Raw genomic sequence first — 16499 nt, forward strand, 5'->3', positions numbered from 1 at the left:
TAAAATTAGGGTGATGGTTAGGGCTTAAAAAGCAAATTTCATACACTTGATGTGAAGACCTGATAAGTTCAACTCAGGAAAAATTGCCCCCATAGCAGCACCTGCTGACAAAATGTGGACATAGCAGATTGTGAATTTTCCCTACATATAATTTACTGTAAATGCCCATGGTAATGTTTTTCTTGATTGCTTGACTTTTGTCTATATCTCCTCTTTCTTTTCTGTTGTCACAGAATATTTTGTGCAACCCTTTCAGTCTTTATATATTTTTTAATAATTTCCCCACTACTCTTCAATGTAAGTCAGATATTTACTTTAACTGCTTTTATATCTCCAAGAAAAGACAAAGATATACATCTTACTATAGACAATAACATGATGACACAGCTGAGGTGTTAAATGTTAACTGTCAGACGACGCCTGTCTCAGGGTCCAGGCAGGCCAAAGGTCCTCTCTGTGCCTCTCCTGACTGACTCCTCCTAGAGAGATAACCAGCTCTCCAGACTCTCCGGGATCCAGCTTCCACTCTGCCCCGGTCTGAAGCCTCGCACAGGTCGGGACGACTCAACACCCGCAGCCAGTCCGGAGGGACAACTCAAGACAGGGACAACAAGAAACACTCTTATGAAGGTGATTGTTTGTCTTTACCATTGTCAACTCTTTGAGCAAAGAACCAAAGGCTATTGTAAAACTGTAAGACCGCAGGTGTGTCATGAGCAATCTCAGATGTGCAAATGTGTCTTTAAGTGTGTGCAAAGTGCAGAGTAAAGTAATGTCGCTGCTTTGCTGACAGCGAGAAGTCACAAGGCTATTCTGGACAAATTCCAGTATATAACCTGACACTTCCTAATTGTTCCTCTGCCTTTATTCCATCTCTCTCGCCAGACTCGGCTTTTGTTAGCTATGTTTCTGATGTTGAATGACTGTAAATCTCTGCATCTATGTAAATGTATGTTGTTGCAGCATTAAAATGGAGCCCCAAAGTCCTTTATCTTAGAAAAAGTACAAATACAACAACATTAAAATGTTACGAGCAACTTAAACAAAAGTACTGAAGTATTAGCTGTAAAATATACTTAAAGTATCAAAAGTAAAAGATTGATCATTAGACTGTTAATGCCAATGCATCAATGTGTAAGCATCCTTTTACTGTACATGTACCTGCTCAAGGTGGTTTCCAGCCCAGCCCTTCCAAAGGGTCATCAGATAAATCAGAGACGGGTTGTGAGAGCACTAATAGGAGAGCAAAGAAGAAAAGTTTTGAGACACACAGCTGTTAACTTTTTTTTTTCTTCACTCTCTTTTTTATTGGACAGTTTTATGGGTAGCAGTAGTATGCCCTCCCAGTATGAATGTGAGAAACGTGGGTGAATAATTTGCACTAATTTGAGTTTTGTTGTTTGTTTGTTGGTTGGTTTATCACTATAATCTATTTTTTTTGCACATGTGACCTATTTAATGTTCTTATTTATTGATTGTTATACTATAATGTCTGGTGATTGATGCAGCGTTTTCCCTTTATCTGAGACAAATGACGTAACCTTAAACTCTTTGGACTAAAATCAGTCATTTATTTGTTTTAATTATTAAGTTAATAGTTAGAGGGACAGTGCACGCTATTGAATGTTTTTGTAAATGTGCCAGTTTAGCCATCATGGCTAATTTTCAACTATTGTCCCTGCATGGGGAACTGTAATGGCAGAAAAAAACATAAAATGCATTAAAAACAGGGACAACAATACTGTACAAATAGCATGTGAGTACATAAGAACACATTAGTGTTCCTATGAGGTATAGAACACACAGCATAAAAGCTTAAAAAAAAAAATTCCTTCTTTGAAACTGTTCACAATACAGTCTGTGGATTATTTTGAGTAACTGAGTTATTATTTTGGAGGCGGACACCTCAGTGGCTGATATCTCAATAACTCTGCAACTTACACCGAAACAGTCCAGATGGATAAAAAGCACTACAGGCTGGGGGAAAATATGTTTCTTTTTCTTATTTTGGGAAACAAGTACATTTAAATGGAAATATCTGAGAGGGCAAATTCCTGTGATTGAACTCACACACATCTGAAATGAGAAAAGGAGTCCAAACTGTTCACACACTTTTTGCAGTTTTGAGGTCTTATGGTTATATTTTTAATGTAAAATCGTATGCTTTTTATGTAAAATATTATTCTTTTTATGCTGAATTCTATTATTGTCCTATTAATATTTTGTCACTACAGCTGCTGGATAAATGAAATGATAGAAAATGTACAACACTGAACTCTGAAGTAGTGGAATATAAAATAAAATATAAAAAAATGTTTTATTTTTATGATTTATTATTCTTTCACCTATTTACTATTTATAGTTTTTGTTTTTGTGAGTAGCATAAAGGGTACTGCAATTACCACCTTGTTAGAATAAAATCCAAATACTCCAGTAACTTACAAGTTCCTCATAATAGTACAATACTTGAGTAAATCTACTTTCCATTTTCCTTTGTCCCTTGTTTAGTCGACATATTGCTCAGTCTCGCAAAATTAGCTTCCACTTTGTGTCCAGTATGATCCGTTTTTTGTTTTTTTTTCAGCTATACTAAGCAGAAGCCACTATGGAGAATCACGTCACGCAGATTTCGCGAGAGGACCTGGAAGATCTCAGAGAAGCCTTTAATAAAATTGGTCAGTCTCTCTCTCTCTCTCTCTCTCTCTCTCACACACACACACATCTAACGAGACCCTGCAGGTGTACTGAGAGGGAATTCTGACCAAAGGAAGAGTTTTACAGCTGATCATAAAGCATGACTCTTATGTAAGAGATTTTTATTGCTCAGGTTGTTGAGTGTATGTCTACTTTGTGTGTGTGGTATTCTCAAATCGAATAACGCCTGATTTATCAGTCAATCATCATACTTGCATGGGTATAATTAAAAAAAAAGATGCTGGTGATAGTGAGCAAGATAAATAAGGCATATCACCTTCATAATACGGTATGAAGTACAAAAACAAGACACAAAAGATAAACAGGTAAAGTGGGTGAGACATAGATTTATTCCAGTTGACATGTAACCCTTTACTGATCCTAGACTAAACAACTGACATGTAACTGGTGGTTGCAGAGGTGGAGGGGACATCAGAGTCTCATGCTTGTGACGTTACAAAACCATCTATTGTGGCTCTCGAGTGTCTTTACACTTGGGACACTACAGCTAATTGACTAATACATTTAAATAATTAATCTTTGCTATGTTGGATTTGTGTTAATTTGTATTTTGAGACATTTTAATTTTTGAAAAAACAAAACAAAGCAAAAAACTTTGAAAAAGTTATCAAACAATAATTTGGGGGACCCCCTGCAGTAACTCTGAGGACCCCCTTAGGGTCCCAGACCTCATGTTGAAAGCCCTTTGTTTACAGAATATTATAGATCTAAGGTGAAAGTAAAAGAAGGGCGCGACTAAGAGAAAAAGGTGCAATCAATTTGTCTGCTAGTTCAGCACCGTGGACAGCACAGTGGATTTATCGGTACTGAGCTGATTTAGGCTGCTGATGCTTCAGAGCCGTGGTCGGGGCCGCAGATTCAAACTGTCACAAGCCTCCGTCAGATAGAGGATCAATGAGTCGGGCAGACTAAGGGAACAAATTCAGCTAAACAACGCCTCTGCCCCTGCTCTCTCTCTGCTACTGGGCGATGGAAAGGGAGGGTGCATTTTGGTCATTTTGCTAACAAATCCACCCTCAAGTCACCTACTGGTGGTGCCAGAGGAAATAAGTCACAAGAACAATAAAGTCATTAGAATTCATCATCTGGAGATCATAAATGCCTGCACAGAATTTGATAACCATGCATGCAACAGTTGTTGAGACATTTAGGTTTGGACCAAATCGATGGACTGAGTGACCAAGGCTGCTAATTGGATGCTTTAATAACTATTAAGTTTAGATTTTTAAGTCTAATAAGTTCACAAAGTGCTTTGGCAAACAAAGCAAAAGTAGGATACCCAGGAAGCAATATAAAGCAAGACAAAGTAATATAAAGCAAAACAAAGTTAAGCCAGCTATAATACAAAGTAACACATAAACATAGCAGATAAAAAGACAGAACGATAAAATAGATAAAAACAATTAAAACGAGAAAAAATATCTGACCTTTTTTGGGTCTATAAATTTAAAAAAATCCAGGAAGATTTGATCATTCACGGCTCATGGTCACACTTAGGTAATAACACATGATCAGCCAAAAAACAGCAACAAAAAGCTTGGTTAGTGCAGAGCAGGTCAGCTGAACATGCAAAAATGTGAAATTTGTCCACAGGCAAGTGTACAGCTCAACATATACAGAGAACAGAGTTTACAATTGTGTTTAAATGGAGCAGTAACTATTTTACAACATATAATAAACTCAATGCAACTAATTAAACTCAAATATTAGTCTTTCTTCTCCTTATAATCAGCACCATATTACATAATTCCCACCTGGAAACTATTAGAACATTTTTAGGAAATTGCAAACCCATTAATTAAGTATTACCAGACCTTTATTTACCAATATAATACCGAGCTCAGCAGTTCCAGGTTGATATTTGTGAAGTAAATAGACTTACTGTATCTGTGTGTGCGTTTCAGATATTGATAACAGCGGCTACGTGAGCGACTTTGAGCTGCAGGAGCTGTTCAGAGAGGCCAGTTTCTCTCTGCCGGGGTACAAAGTGAGGGAGATCATCGAGACCTTCATCGCCGGAGACACCAACAAGGACGAGAAGATCAGCTTTGAGGAGTTTGTTTCTGTGAGTCTGTGAGAAAATGATTGTATGTGTGGGTGGAAATATATGAATTCACTCATCCAACCACGCAAGGAGTAACACAGCCTGTCCGTGTTCAGATCTATCAGGAGCTGAAGAGTAAAGAGTTCAGTGAGACGTTCAGGAAAACCATCACCAGGAGAGATGGGATCCGCTCCTTTGGAGGCACATCAAGGATGTCCAGCGAGGGGACACAGCACTCCTACTCTGGTAAGAGAGAGTGTGTACTGTGTGTGTGTGTGTGTGTGTACCTCTCATATATTAAAATTACATCTATTTCTCTGAAAAAATTAAGATCCAGTGATCTTAAAAAGCCCAGAAAACATATTTTCTGTTCTGCTCTTAAGGTGTTTTCAGAAACCACAAACTCTTCTAACTATCTGGATGAAGAAATATTCCATCTGCTGCAGGTTTCCTAAGTTGCATCTCTTTTTATTGATCCAAACAAAGATGGCTGCAGGTGTTACATCATGTTCTTTGACCCCTCACACTCTTCAGCTCCATTAGAGTTTTATTGCCACTGCAGAAATTTTTATTAAACTTTATTGCACCCTTTATTTTGATCGCTTTTACCATATATGGTGCCCTCTTAGTGTTTAGATAAGGCCACAAATTATGATAGCTGTGATACTGGTAAACCAAAATTTATGACTCAAGCTGAAAGTGAGAATTCATGACCCTGCCTGACACTGTGGAAAGAACATATCTGCCGGTACTTATCAAAATAAAGTATGTGATAAAAACTGTTATGTTTAGAGCGGCAATAAGCTGAAGCTCAAAGAATATGGATTAAAAAAATATACAGTACTTGCAACTTTATTTTAAAAAAAATCTTTTTATTGTGTTGAGGAAGGAAAGTTTTTATCCAGAAGAAGAAGCTTTTGAAACACCTTCACAACAAGGCTAAGTGCAGTTTAAAAGACCAGATTTTTCCAACATCATCAGATATTTAATTTTCAAAAAGTCAGCTGCTATCTCTGTGAGTCAAATGCAATGAAAACCAGAAAGTGGGGATTAATTCATGAGCACAAGAATGTTCTATTATATTAAGCAGTATGTACATATTGCACATATACATATTAAAATGAATGAATGTTCATTCTAAGTCAACCCTTTACTTCAAGCACCCTTATTTAGCATTTGTCAGCAGTAAACATTTAATGAACAGTTTATAACCCCCTCTAACTAACAGGGGTAATGAGCTAGCTGACCTACTAAATCACCGTAACCACAAACTGATTATCAATATATTATTGAATATGTTGGACAATTAGATGTATTATCCCAAATGTACAGACACTTCAAGAAACACTTAAAATGTCCTTATAGCTTCATACAACTACAGTATAGTTTGTTACCAACTATTTACATGATTTACCTACAATTAACTATTATTTTCATTATCAGTTATTCTGCTGATTATGTTTCTTGATTAACCAATTACTCAATTTGTTGACTAAACTTAAGACAATTTAAAAAAAAAAGGCTCACCACAATTTCCTTTAGTCCATGTCTTTAAAGTTCCTGTTTTGTCCTACCTTTAATCAATAACTCATGACTTTTCACGATTTCCTGTCATATAAAACAAAGCAAAGGAGCAAATTACTTTCAGTGGAGAAGCTGGAGTCAGCACGTTTGGCATTTCTGCTTTAAAAATGGTGATTAATCAGTATTGATTTATTTGCTGTCGGTCTGCCACTTGAGTGTGTGACAAATCATTTCAGCTATGACACCTGTGTGTGTGTTTAGATGAGGAGAAGGTGGCGTTTGTCAACTGGATCAACAAAGCTTTGGCGAAGGATCCAGACTGCCAACACCTGCTGCCCATGAACCCAGACGATGACAGCCTCTTCACCTCCGTCCGTGATGGCATCCTGCTATGGTAACACACACACACACACACACACACACACACACACACACACACACACACACACACACACACACACACACTAACACACACACACACACACATCTGCACACACACACGTGCATATATATCCAAGAATAAGTGCAATCGCATCCATACAAGAGTTTCATGAGAATGATTAGCAGGTTACAAGCAAGTTAAATCTGGATGATTTTTAACAACAAACTTTCATATTATTGTTACCTCAAGTTCCCTTCCTCCTCTATTTTATGAATTCCCATAATTCTTTGCTAATAAAAATCAAAAAACACCTCAAAAGAGACTGAATCAAACCTGCCGTACCTGCAAATGGTTTTTTAAACTTTCTAAACATAACACATTATCGTTGTACTGCACAGCAACATGGAATGCAAGTCATAGCAAAGATTAAAGGTTAAAGCAGGAATCTGTGATCCTGTTTTATTGTAGTTTTTATAGTGTTTCACTCCTCCTCCTCCTCCTTGTTCACTTTCAGTCCAAGTGCATGATTCATCACATGACATAGTGCATTCAGAGACTGTAGTAGTGAGGAATCTGAGATTACACACATCTGAAATGACGTTAGGCAATTTGCTGACAGTTTTCCGCCCACTCACGCTCCTTGTTCTCTTTCAGTAAAATGATCAACCAGTCTCAGCCTGACACGATTGATGAAAGAGTCATCAACACTAAGAAACTTGCCACCTTCAAAATGACAGTGAGTAGAAGCTTTTCATAAGTTTAGTTAAGTCTGTAACACCAAGACACTGCAAATACTAAAAAAACTGTTGTGCATTGTAATCCATACATGCATACATGTAATGAGGCTTGCAAGGGATGAAGCACCAGATTTGTAATACAGCTCAACAGTGAACACCCACTTTTTGATCAGCTCCATTTCTGGAAGAGAATTTCCCATTCATTCACTCCACTGATGTTTCATAAAATCTTTATATAAACACTTTTAGGCCTGGAACCAAACCAGCTGACTAAAAGATGAATCGGGACCATAAAACATTTGATTCAGAGCAAAAACAAAGATTGGAAGAAGGAAAAAATGCAGGTATAAAACTGTGTACCCAATTATTTTGAGACTGAAGGATCTACTCATCCTATAAACCTCTGCAAATGATACCACTTCTTCTTGAATTTAATCTTTGTCATTATTATAGTGCTTATACTCTTTATCCTCAATTCAGAATATAAATGCCATTTTCATTTCCAGGACCTAACTGTTGAGCTGCATTACATCTTTAACTGCAAGAATAGTTTGATATTTTGAGAAATATGCTTGCGTTCTAGATGAGAAGATCAATAGCTGCCTCCCTCATAGCAGCTGATTAAGTTAGCATAGCATGAAAACTTGAAACAGAGGGGAGGCAGCCAGCCTGGTTCTGTCCAAAGGCAGCAAATTAAGCCCAGCACACTCAAACTCACAAGATAACATTTAATTACAAAGAATTGTGGAATGTGTTGGACTATAAGGTCCAAGAAACACTTGCTTTTAACTGTGCGTCATGGTTGCCTCGTTTAGCCTTTGTCCGTCTGGAGCAATGGTTTTGCACATCCTCGGAAATTTTTGCTGCACGTACACAAAGTTAAATCGCAATTGTACTTCTGGCTTAACTTGACATGATGCAGTCCCCCCTGTGAAGTTGCCAGGCAACCAGTGCAGACTCCAGGAATTGTAGTTTTTATACTTAGTTTTTTGCCTAATGCCTAATTGCTGAGTGTATAAATATATAAATATTAATATATATTGTTTTATTTTCATTTATTTGATATTATCCTCTCCATTTTCTATATTCTTTTCCTTGTGCAACCCTGTGTTGTATATAATGATTACTAAATTACCTTGATAGCTTAAGCTTCTTTTAGGAGTTAAACTAAATTATTGTGGCTAACACATAATAAACTCTTGTCTGTGTGTCAACCAAGACATTAACAGTAGATCTGTATGAAAATATGTGCAGACAGTGCAAAAAGAGCTTGTAATATATTAACTTTTTACTTCCTTTTTTCTGTTCTATATTGCCCATAATTCTGAAGCTGCCTCCTCCTTAGTGAAGTTAAGAAATAATGTAAAAAAAATAGTCGTTCTTCCTGGTTAATTTTTATGCATCCAGCTATCTGTCTTCTAAAGAAGAGAAGCTAGATCAGAGTGCTGCATTTAATTTCTTAGTTATTTATTATTTGGAGGATTCAGGTCACAGTCGGTTTTTGCTGATCTGTTGTCTGGCTGTAAAATCGCTTACTTTGAGCAATTCCTGTGCATTTGTAGGAGAATCTGGTCCTGGCTCTCAACTCTGCCTCGTCAATCGGCTGTATGGTGGTGAGCATTGATGCCCATGATCTGATGGCTGGGAAACCCCATCTGGTGCTGGGATTGCTCTGGCAGATCATCAAGGTCGGCCTCTTTGCTGATATAGAAATCAGCAGGAACGAAGGTCAGCACGCACGAACACATGAACTTCTTCACTTCTAACAGCTCACATTCTCAGCGTCATAAGTTTGAAGTTAAGGATGAATCAACATTTTTTTTTTAATTTTCACTTTCAGACAAGAACGACACAGGCGACTGTTATTGCTTAAATTCTAGAGATCATTTCCTTGCCTTTCTTCACTTGCATAAATTGCTTTTCAGTTGCATGTAGAGACACTTTCAGGTGCAGCAGTGAAAAACAACAATCAAACCCTAATCTGCTTGAAACAAAGTGCCAGGTCCATATCAAGTTGGCACGTTCACATGAAATATGAAAATCACTCTCTAATAGACCTTTTTGACATGAAATAGGCGAGACCCAAAAATTGCAGACTGAGCAGAAACAGTTCAAGGTGATTTAATAACAAAAAGTAAATGAGCAATAAGCTTACATCGAAGAAAAGCTAATCTAAACCTCCTAAAAACTATTGTGATATCATATGTTGAGATTTATTACCTTTTTTCAACTGCAAATTATGGACACAAAGGAAAAAGAAATGTCAGCACCTTTTAATAAACCATACCATTCAACATTTGATCATAACATTTTTCTAACTGTTACCATCTGTGTCTTTAGATCTGATCGGCCTCCTGTCAGATGGAGAACAGTTGGACCGGCTGTTGGCTCTGTCCCCTGAGGAGATGCTGCTCCGCTGGGTCAACCATCATCTACAGAACGCAGGAACACAGACCATCAGCAACTTCAGCGATGATATTAAGGTCCCCCTCAAAATACACACACAGACACAAACAAACACACAATTACACAAACACATGAGGAGTGTGACCCCCTTCTTGCACTGCACCACTGCAGGACTCGAGAGCCTACTTCCACCTGTTGGACCAGATTGCTCTCCAAGAAAAGGACGACTTCAAAATGGATGTGAAAATTGACATGAGCGGCCTCAGCGTGAGTCAGTTTGTAAAGTTTAAGTCACATTTAGAGATTGACGGAGTGGAAAGTGTCACATGTAACGGTAGAAATTGTGATTTGGTCATACTATTCATACTAAATAAAGTGGGTTCTGTTTCACTGGACTGTTGGTTTATTGATTTACTGTCTGTTTCATGTGCATGTGAAGGTGTATGATTTGGACCGAAGGGCTGAGATGATGCTGCAGCAGGCGGCCCGGCTGGACTGCAGACAGTTTGTTTCTGCTCAGGACGTCACATCAGGAAACAGCAAACTCAACCTGGCCTTTGTAGCCAACATTTACAACATGTACCCGAGTCTGCATAGGACTCAGATCAACGGCATCGAGACACACATACAACGTAAGACACATACTTAACCCCGGGTGAAAAGATTATTTTCAGCATGGTTCAGCTGCTTTATCATGTTGGTAAAATGTAACAGAATGTGTGCATACAGGAAAGTGATATCTCTAGCCAATAAAAAGCCCAAGAAAGTAAATGTTTCAGGGTGTGAGGAAGTTATGGCAGCCATAAATCTGCATTCACTGTATATCATCTATAGTTGAACCTAAAACCTTCAGATCAGGTGACAGTAAGTACAGGAACAACTGATAGAGACTCCACCGTTTATCATGTCCTGGTGTCTTTCCAGCTGAGACCAAAGAAGAGAAAACATTTAGAAACTGGATCAACTCTCTGGGCGTCTCTCCATATGTCAACCACCTGTACAGGTATGTCACACACGCATCAATGTGGTTGAAAATTCAGTCATTACATTATTAGTTTCACAGGAAAACAGTGTTGCAGAATCTCCCAAACAATTTAAGTGAAGGGTGACCAGTTTTCAACATAAAACGCCTCCATACTGCTTGTCTGGTGTAATCAAATTCTCGTAAAGCCCAGACACGCTGTTCACTTGCACATGCACACTGTTACACCGCGCACACTCAGTTCAGACGGTGTGTGCGTACATGGTTTCAGGCGAAGGATCCGCAGTGAAGATTCAGACTAAAAATGTGGTTTAAATGATGGTCTTTCAAGTCAAATTGGCATGTTGGGGCTTCATGAGACTTGGATTACACTAAGCGAGCAGTATGGTGTTTTACTATTCACCATTCACTTAAATTGTTTCTGTGATTCTGCAATGCTGGTTTCCTGTGTGTGAAACTCACAGCAGTGTTTTGTGAACCCAAAAACTAAACCTGACCTTCAATCACATGAAGGTGACTAGATAATGAGTGAATTTTCATTTTTGGGTGAACTATCCCTTTAGCAGTCCCGCAGTTACCCATTTATACCTTTAGACTGCCAAGGTGACCAAAATTAGAGCTCTGAAGACTGAAGACTTATTTTATAACTTGCCTTTTATTTGATTATATTTAATTTTTATTTTTATTTTTATATATACATATTGCATACAATATGTGTGTTCATGTGAGTATATTAAAAGTTAAATTTGGTCTTATGCACTTTCCAAGAGAGATGTGTAAGGTACAAACTGAATGTGCATAGTATGTTGACTTTCCTCATGTTCTCTGTCCCTGATAGTGACCTGTGTGATGGTTTGGTGATCCTGCAGCTTTTGGAGAAAGTGAATGTGTCTGTGAACTGGAACAAAGTCAACAACCCGCCTTATCCTGTCCTGGGGGCCAATATGAAAAAGGTGTGTGGGCCATGACCAGATATTAAAGAAATACACTCAACAAAAATATAAATGTGATACTTTTGTTTTTGCTCCTATTTCTCAAGAGTTGAAGTAAGAGATCTTCTTCTGTGCACACAAAGGGTTTATTTCTCTCACCTTTCTTTTTCACAAATTTGTTAAAATCTGTGTTAGTGAGCACTTCTTTGCCAGGATAATCCATCCATACAGAGGTGCTGATTAAACAGCCTTGGAGTGGTCAGAATAAAAGGCCACTCTAAAATGTTTCATCTTGATAAAAGACATCAGGGACTAGACTATCGCTATTTTACAGAGGACTACAGATACCCTTTTTTTTTCAGGAGGGCAACGTCATTAACTTCCCCTCTCTGCCTCTGATTGGCTAACAATGACCAATCACTCCTCATGCTGAAACCTAACCAACTCAACAAACAAAGGCACTGAGTACTAGCCAAAAGAAAACAAAGGAAACTTAACCCAGTCGAAGTCTTTTGCATTCATAAATTATAGGCCCCTAAATAGGCCTAAATGAAGACCTGAATTTTCCTGCCTTTTTTGTAAACATCTATTGTTTTTTTGTTTTCCATAGCCATTGCCATTGTTTGCATTTACTCTGTTGCTCTATCCGTCAATTTTTGATGGATATTTTAGGCTAAACGACGCCATCTGCTGGAGTATTTACAAGCCCACACACCCTCTCAAGGCCACAACTCCAAGTGGAAGTTTCCTCTTCATGAAAGACCAGTAGAAAAGGTCCTTTTGTTCAGTTTGATCTGTTTGACTCCCTGACAAAGGCTTGAAGCTGAATAATGTTGGAATTTGTTTATTTTTTCGGTCTAACATGACCATGCCGTGACAAGGCATTTTCAGAAGAGAGTGCCTATAATTATTTTGTGATTTTTCTTAGATTTTTTTGTTGCCCGCCTGAAAAATGGGAGCAAACACGTGTTGTGTTTACTGTTGTGTGTATAAAGTTGGTGAGCACAGAAAGAATTATTTGATTAGAAATTTAAAGGAATATGACACTGTTTTTCCTCGCATCTTAGCTAGAGAACTGTAACTATGCTGTGAGGCTGGGCAGGGATGTTGCTCACTTCTCTCTGGTCGGCATCGGAGGAGAAAATCTGAATGAGGGGAATGCGATGCACACCCTGGCACTGGTCTGGCAGCTGATGAGGAGGTATGTGCATGATCTAAGGCTTTGGGACATGTCACTCGCTATAGCAGGCAAAACACAATGTCCATTTTTAATTTATTTTAGTGTTTTTAACACTAGTGGGAAGTAATTAAAACAAAATTTAAAACAAATAGATTTTTCAGGTATCTGTACTTAACTTTTTTGAAAACTTTTTGCTTTCACTCTACATTTTAACACAAATATTTGTACTTTCTACTTCTTACATTTTCAAAACTCTTTTACTTTATACATTTTAGGGGAATTATTGATTGTTTGTATTTTGCATCATTGCACCGCTTTCCCAACTTACAGACCTAAAAGCCTAAAAGCCTGAAATCTTAAAAGGATGAGACAGTAACAGATAACAAAACAATGAAAACATTGTAGGAGACATAACAAGAAGAAAAATATGTAACAAGACCAAACAACATAGAAAAGTAACAAGATGAAGACAAAGTAACAAGATGTAACAAGATGAAATTGACTAACAGCACAAAAAGAACATAAAATTAAATAACAAATCCTAAGACGGGAACAATGTCACAAAAATAACGAGACTAAAATGATGTAACAAGACATAACAAGACAAAAGCGACATAGCAAGAGAAAAATTATGCAACAAGAGGCAACGAGATAAAATGACATAACAAACTATAACATGGAAAAAACAAGGTAAGAAAACATAAGATGAATATGAGGTAAAAGACGTAACAAGATGAATAGAATGAATGAATAGAAATGTCCACAGATATTTTGAGTACATTTCAGAGTCTGTACTTTTTCACTTTTACTTGAGTAAATCAGTACTTTTACTAAGTTTAACACTCTGTTTTTTTTAACACAGATATTTGTACTTTTGCTGGAATAAAGAATGTATGTACTTTTGACACCTTTGTCCTTCAGGTACACGGTGCGGGTTCTGTCAGATCTGGGTGAAGGCGAGAAGGTTGCAGATAACATCATCCTCAGCTGGGTCAACACCACCCTGAGCCAGAAACGCAAGGACACACAGATCAACAGCTTTAAGGTGTGTGTGTGTGTGTGTGTGTGTGTGTGTGTGTGTGTGTGTGTGTGTGTGTGTGTGGTATATTTGAGTTAACACAAGGGTACATTTGTATTTGACCCTGTTTCTCTTTTTTTTTTTTCCTGCAGGACAAACTGATCAGCACCAGCCTGCCAGTGATTGATCTGATCGATGTCATCGCTCCCGGTACCGTCAAGTGGGACATGGTGAAAAGAGGGGAGCAAGGAGTGCTGAAGCGTGACGATAAACTCAACAACGCCAAGTAAAAAACAAAATCTCAACTGTTTTTTCTTTTTCTTCTTATCGTCACTACCTATAGGTCATCGTCTCCTAACTCCTCTCTCTTCCTGTTCCCCTCTCAGGTACGCGATCTCATTGGCCCGTAAGATCGGCGCTCGTGTCTACGCGCTGCCGGACGATTTGGTGGAGGTGAATCCCAAGATGGTGCTGACGGTGTTCGCCTGCCTCATGGGCTACGGTTTGAAAAAGGCAGACCGCTGAAAAAGACACGAACAAAGCAACTGGAAACCAAACACCAATATGCATTTTGTTTTTCATCTTTCTTTTTTTTTGTCTGTCATTGTAATTTCTTTCCTTTGAGCTTTAACTTTACTGTGATCACCAGACAGAACAAGAAAAATCTGTCAGAAAACAACAAACCTAAAGTTGGAAATCATTTCTCTTCATCAGCAAAGCCACTGTGAATGTTTGTTGTCTGTGATTTTGTAGAACAATTCTTCTTTGCTTTATTATATTTCATATAACATTACATCTATTTTGTTTTACTGCTATATGACCAGAAAATGAGATACAGCAGAAGGAAAAGCTGAGATATACCTTATGTCTGTAAATGTTGTGCATTGAATATTGCTATTTAATTATTAAAGAGAATCTATTAAATGTACCGAACAGTGTTGTGTGTGTGTGTGTTGTCTGTAGATACAAATTCTTTCAAAACATTCATTTGTTTAAACCAGTACAACTTCAGTTTGTACTGTTATGTGTAGGGGAACCCTGGACATAACACAAAATGTAGCTTCCTCATTCTTCACACTCTCAAGAAAGGCCAAGTTGCACAAGTAAGCAAAGTCTGAAGTAGCAGTTTTTATTTTGATTAAGAGAGAACAGTGCCCAAAACAACAAATAAAACTTCATAAATTAACCCTATTCTTCATGAAAGAAAACAAAATGTAAATAAATGACAAATTCCTAAACCTCTAAATCAAATCTTTTGTTTTGTTCAAACTAAAAACTCCTACTGTCTGCTACTGAGGATGCTTCTCCTGTAGTTAGCTAAAATAGGCTTCAGTTAACTGAAATAATTAAATAAATAAATAAATACTTGACTACAGGAAATGTATTTAGTTTTAGTCTTTGGTCAAATTTGTCAACACAACAAACATGAGGAGGCAACTGAAAAAATGCAAACAAAACAAAAATGAAAAAATACAACTCTATTTGGTATTTTTGAGCTTTGGTGTGTATGAAACAAAAATTTGATCAAAATCTTGTCATTTTGCCCTTAAATCAATTTTGTACTGGATAATATTCACTATTACATACTGTATAATAATGTATGAAATATAAATCTTAATTCCCAGCCAACAATAATATTTTTTGAAAAAGAATACACAAGTGATTGGCTATGAAGAATGTAATACCTGTTTTTAGATATGATATTGTGAAATTTAGTGTTCTTTTGTAAAAGTGGTAATATTTTGATTCTAGGTAATTTTTATATACATAAATGTAGATTTTTTTCAAGCAGCTCCTTGTTGAAAAACAACTTTTAGATTTATCTCTCAATGTTTTAAAAAAAAAAAACTGGAGAATAGAAGTACTTTAAATTTAACAGATTTTCTTGCCTTACATTTTATTTAAATCACCTTAGAGTTAATTTAATTTATTTACTTTTTTGTTTATTGAAAACATTAAGATTGTCATTTGGCGTCACTTAGTGGTCATAGTGGTGTGTTACAGCTCCCGAGGCATTTCCGGTCCTCCAGTCAACAACCTGCTCCCTATAATACAATAAATATATATTATTGCGCTGACCACCACCTTTTAATCCTTTTAATACATTTTGGGCTTCACTTATGTCTTTAATGGCATTAGTTTCCCTTACTTAATATTATGTTCTCCTGGAGGCTGCTTGTTTAATTTGGCCAACTTTTACCATAACAGTACCGGAAAATTAATAATTAAATGGGCTTTTTTGTTCATGTGAAAGCTGAATAGCAAAAAGTGCCTCTCAACTTAAAGCTTAAAGCTCTTTAAGGGATATTTACACAACCAAAAAATATATTTTTTATTGACATGTAAGTGTTCACACAGCCTTCTGTGGAGAGGAACATGAATTTGCCTTTGTGCTGTTGAATAAAAGTCAAAATAAACAAAGTAAGAGAATAGAAAACAAGTACTCTAACTAGTAATCAATCATTTATTAATGACCACATCACCAAGGTCAGTGGAATTTGTTTTCCACAGCACTGTGGGGAGTTCAACAGTGTCAGGAACATTAAACACAGACAACAACATCATAATAAATGCAATGT

At 37.2% G+C, this 16499-nt stretch overlaps 1 protein-coding gene across 1 annotated transcript; it reads left to right on the plus strand.

Moving 5' to 3' along the window:
* The first annotated feature begins 2554 nt into the window (after positions 1–2554).
* LOC146311095 (plastin-1-like) lies at positions 2555–14848 on the plus strand. The gene is made up of 15 exons (XM_084742566.1): positions 2555–2675; positions 4620–4780; positions 4876–5005; positions 6545–6677; positions 7320–7401; positions 8965–9130; positions 9743–9885; positions 9980–10075; positions 10248–10440; positions 10733–10811; positions 11629–11743; positions 12790–12923; positions 13824–13947; positions 14073–14206; positions 14307–14848. The coding sequence occupies exons 1-15, from the start codon at positions 2606–2608 to the stop codon at positions 14443–14445; spliced, it is 1899 nt and encodes a 632-aa protein (XP_084598692.1). The 5' UTR covers positions 2555–2605; the 3' UTR covers positions 14446–14848.
* Positions 14849–16499: the final 1651 nt, after the last annotated feature.

Source organism: Lutjanus erythropterus, chromosome 18 (genome assembly GCF_056507025.1).
Source record: "Lutjanus erythropterus isolate fLutEry1 chromosome 18, fLutEry1.hap2, whole genome shotgun sequence".
In the NCBI taxonomy this organism is placed as follows: Eukaryota; Metazoa; Chordata; class Actinopteri; order Lutjaniformes; family Lutjanidae; genus Lutjanus; species Lutjanus erythropterus.

What these genes read in the sequence shown, in the direction of transcription:
- LOC146311095 (XM_084742566.1), top strand. Translation starts at nt 2,606, where the DNA reads ATGGAGAATCACGTCACGCAGATTTCGCGAGAGGACCTGGAAGATCTC. An exon ending in ACTTCAGCGATGATATTAAG is followed by an intron (nt 9,886 to 9,979) that starts GTCCCCCTCAAA and finishes GCACCACTGCAG; the next exon opens with GACTCGAGAGCCTACTTCCA. An exon ending in CACAGATCAACAGCTTTAAG is followed by an intron (nt 13,948 to 14,072) that starts GTGTGTGTGTGT and finishes TTTTTCCTGCAG; the next exon opens with GACAAACTGATCAGCACCAG.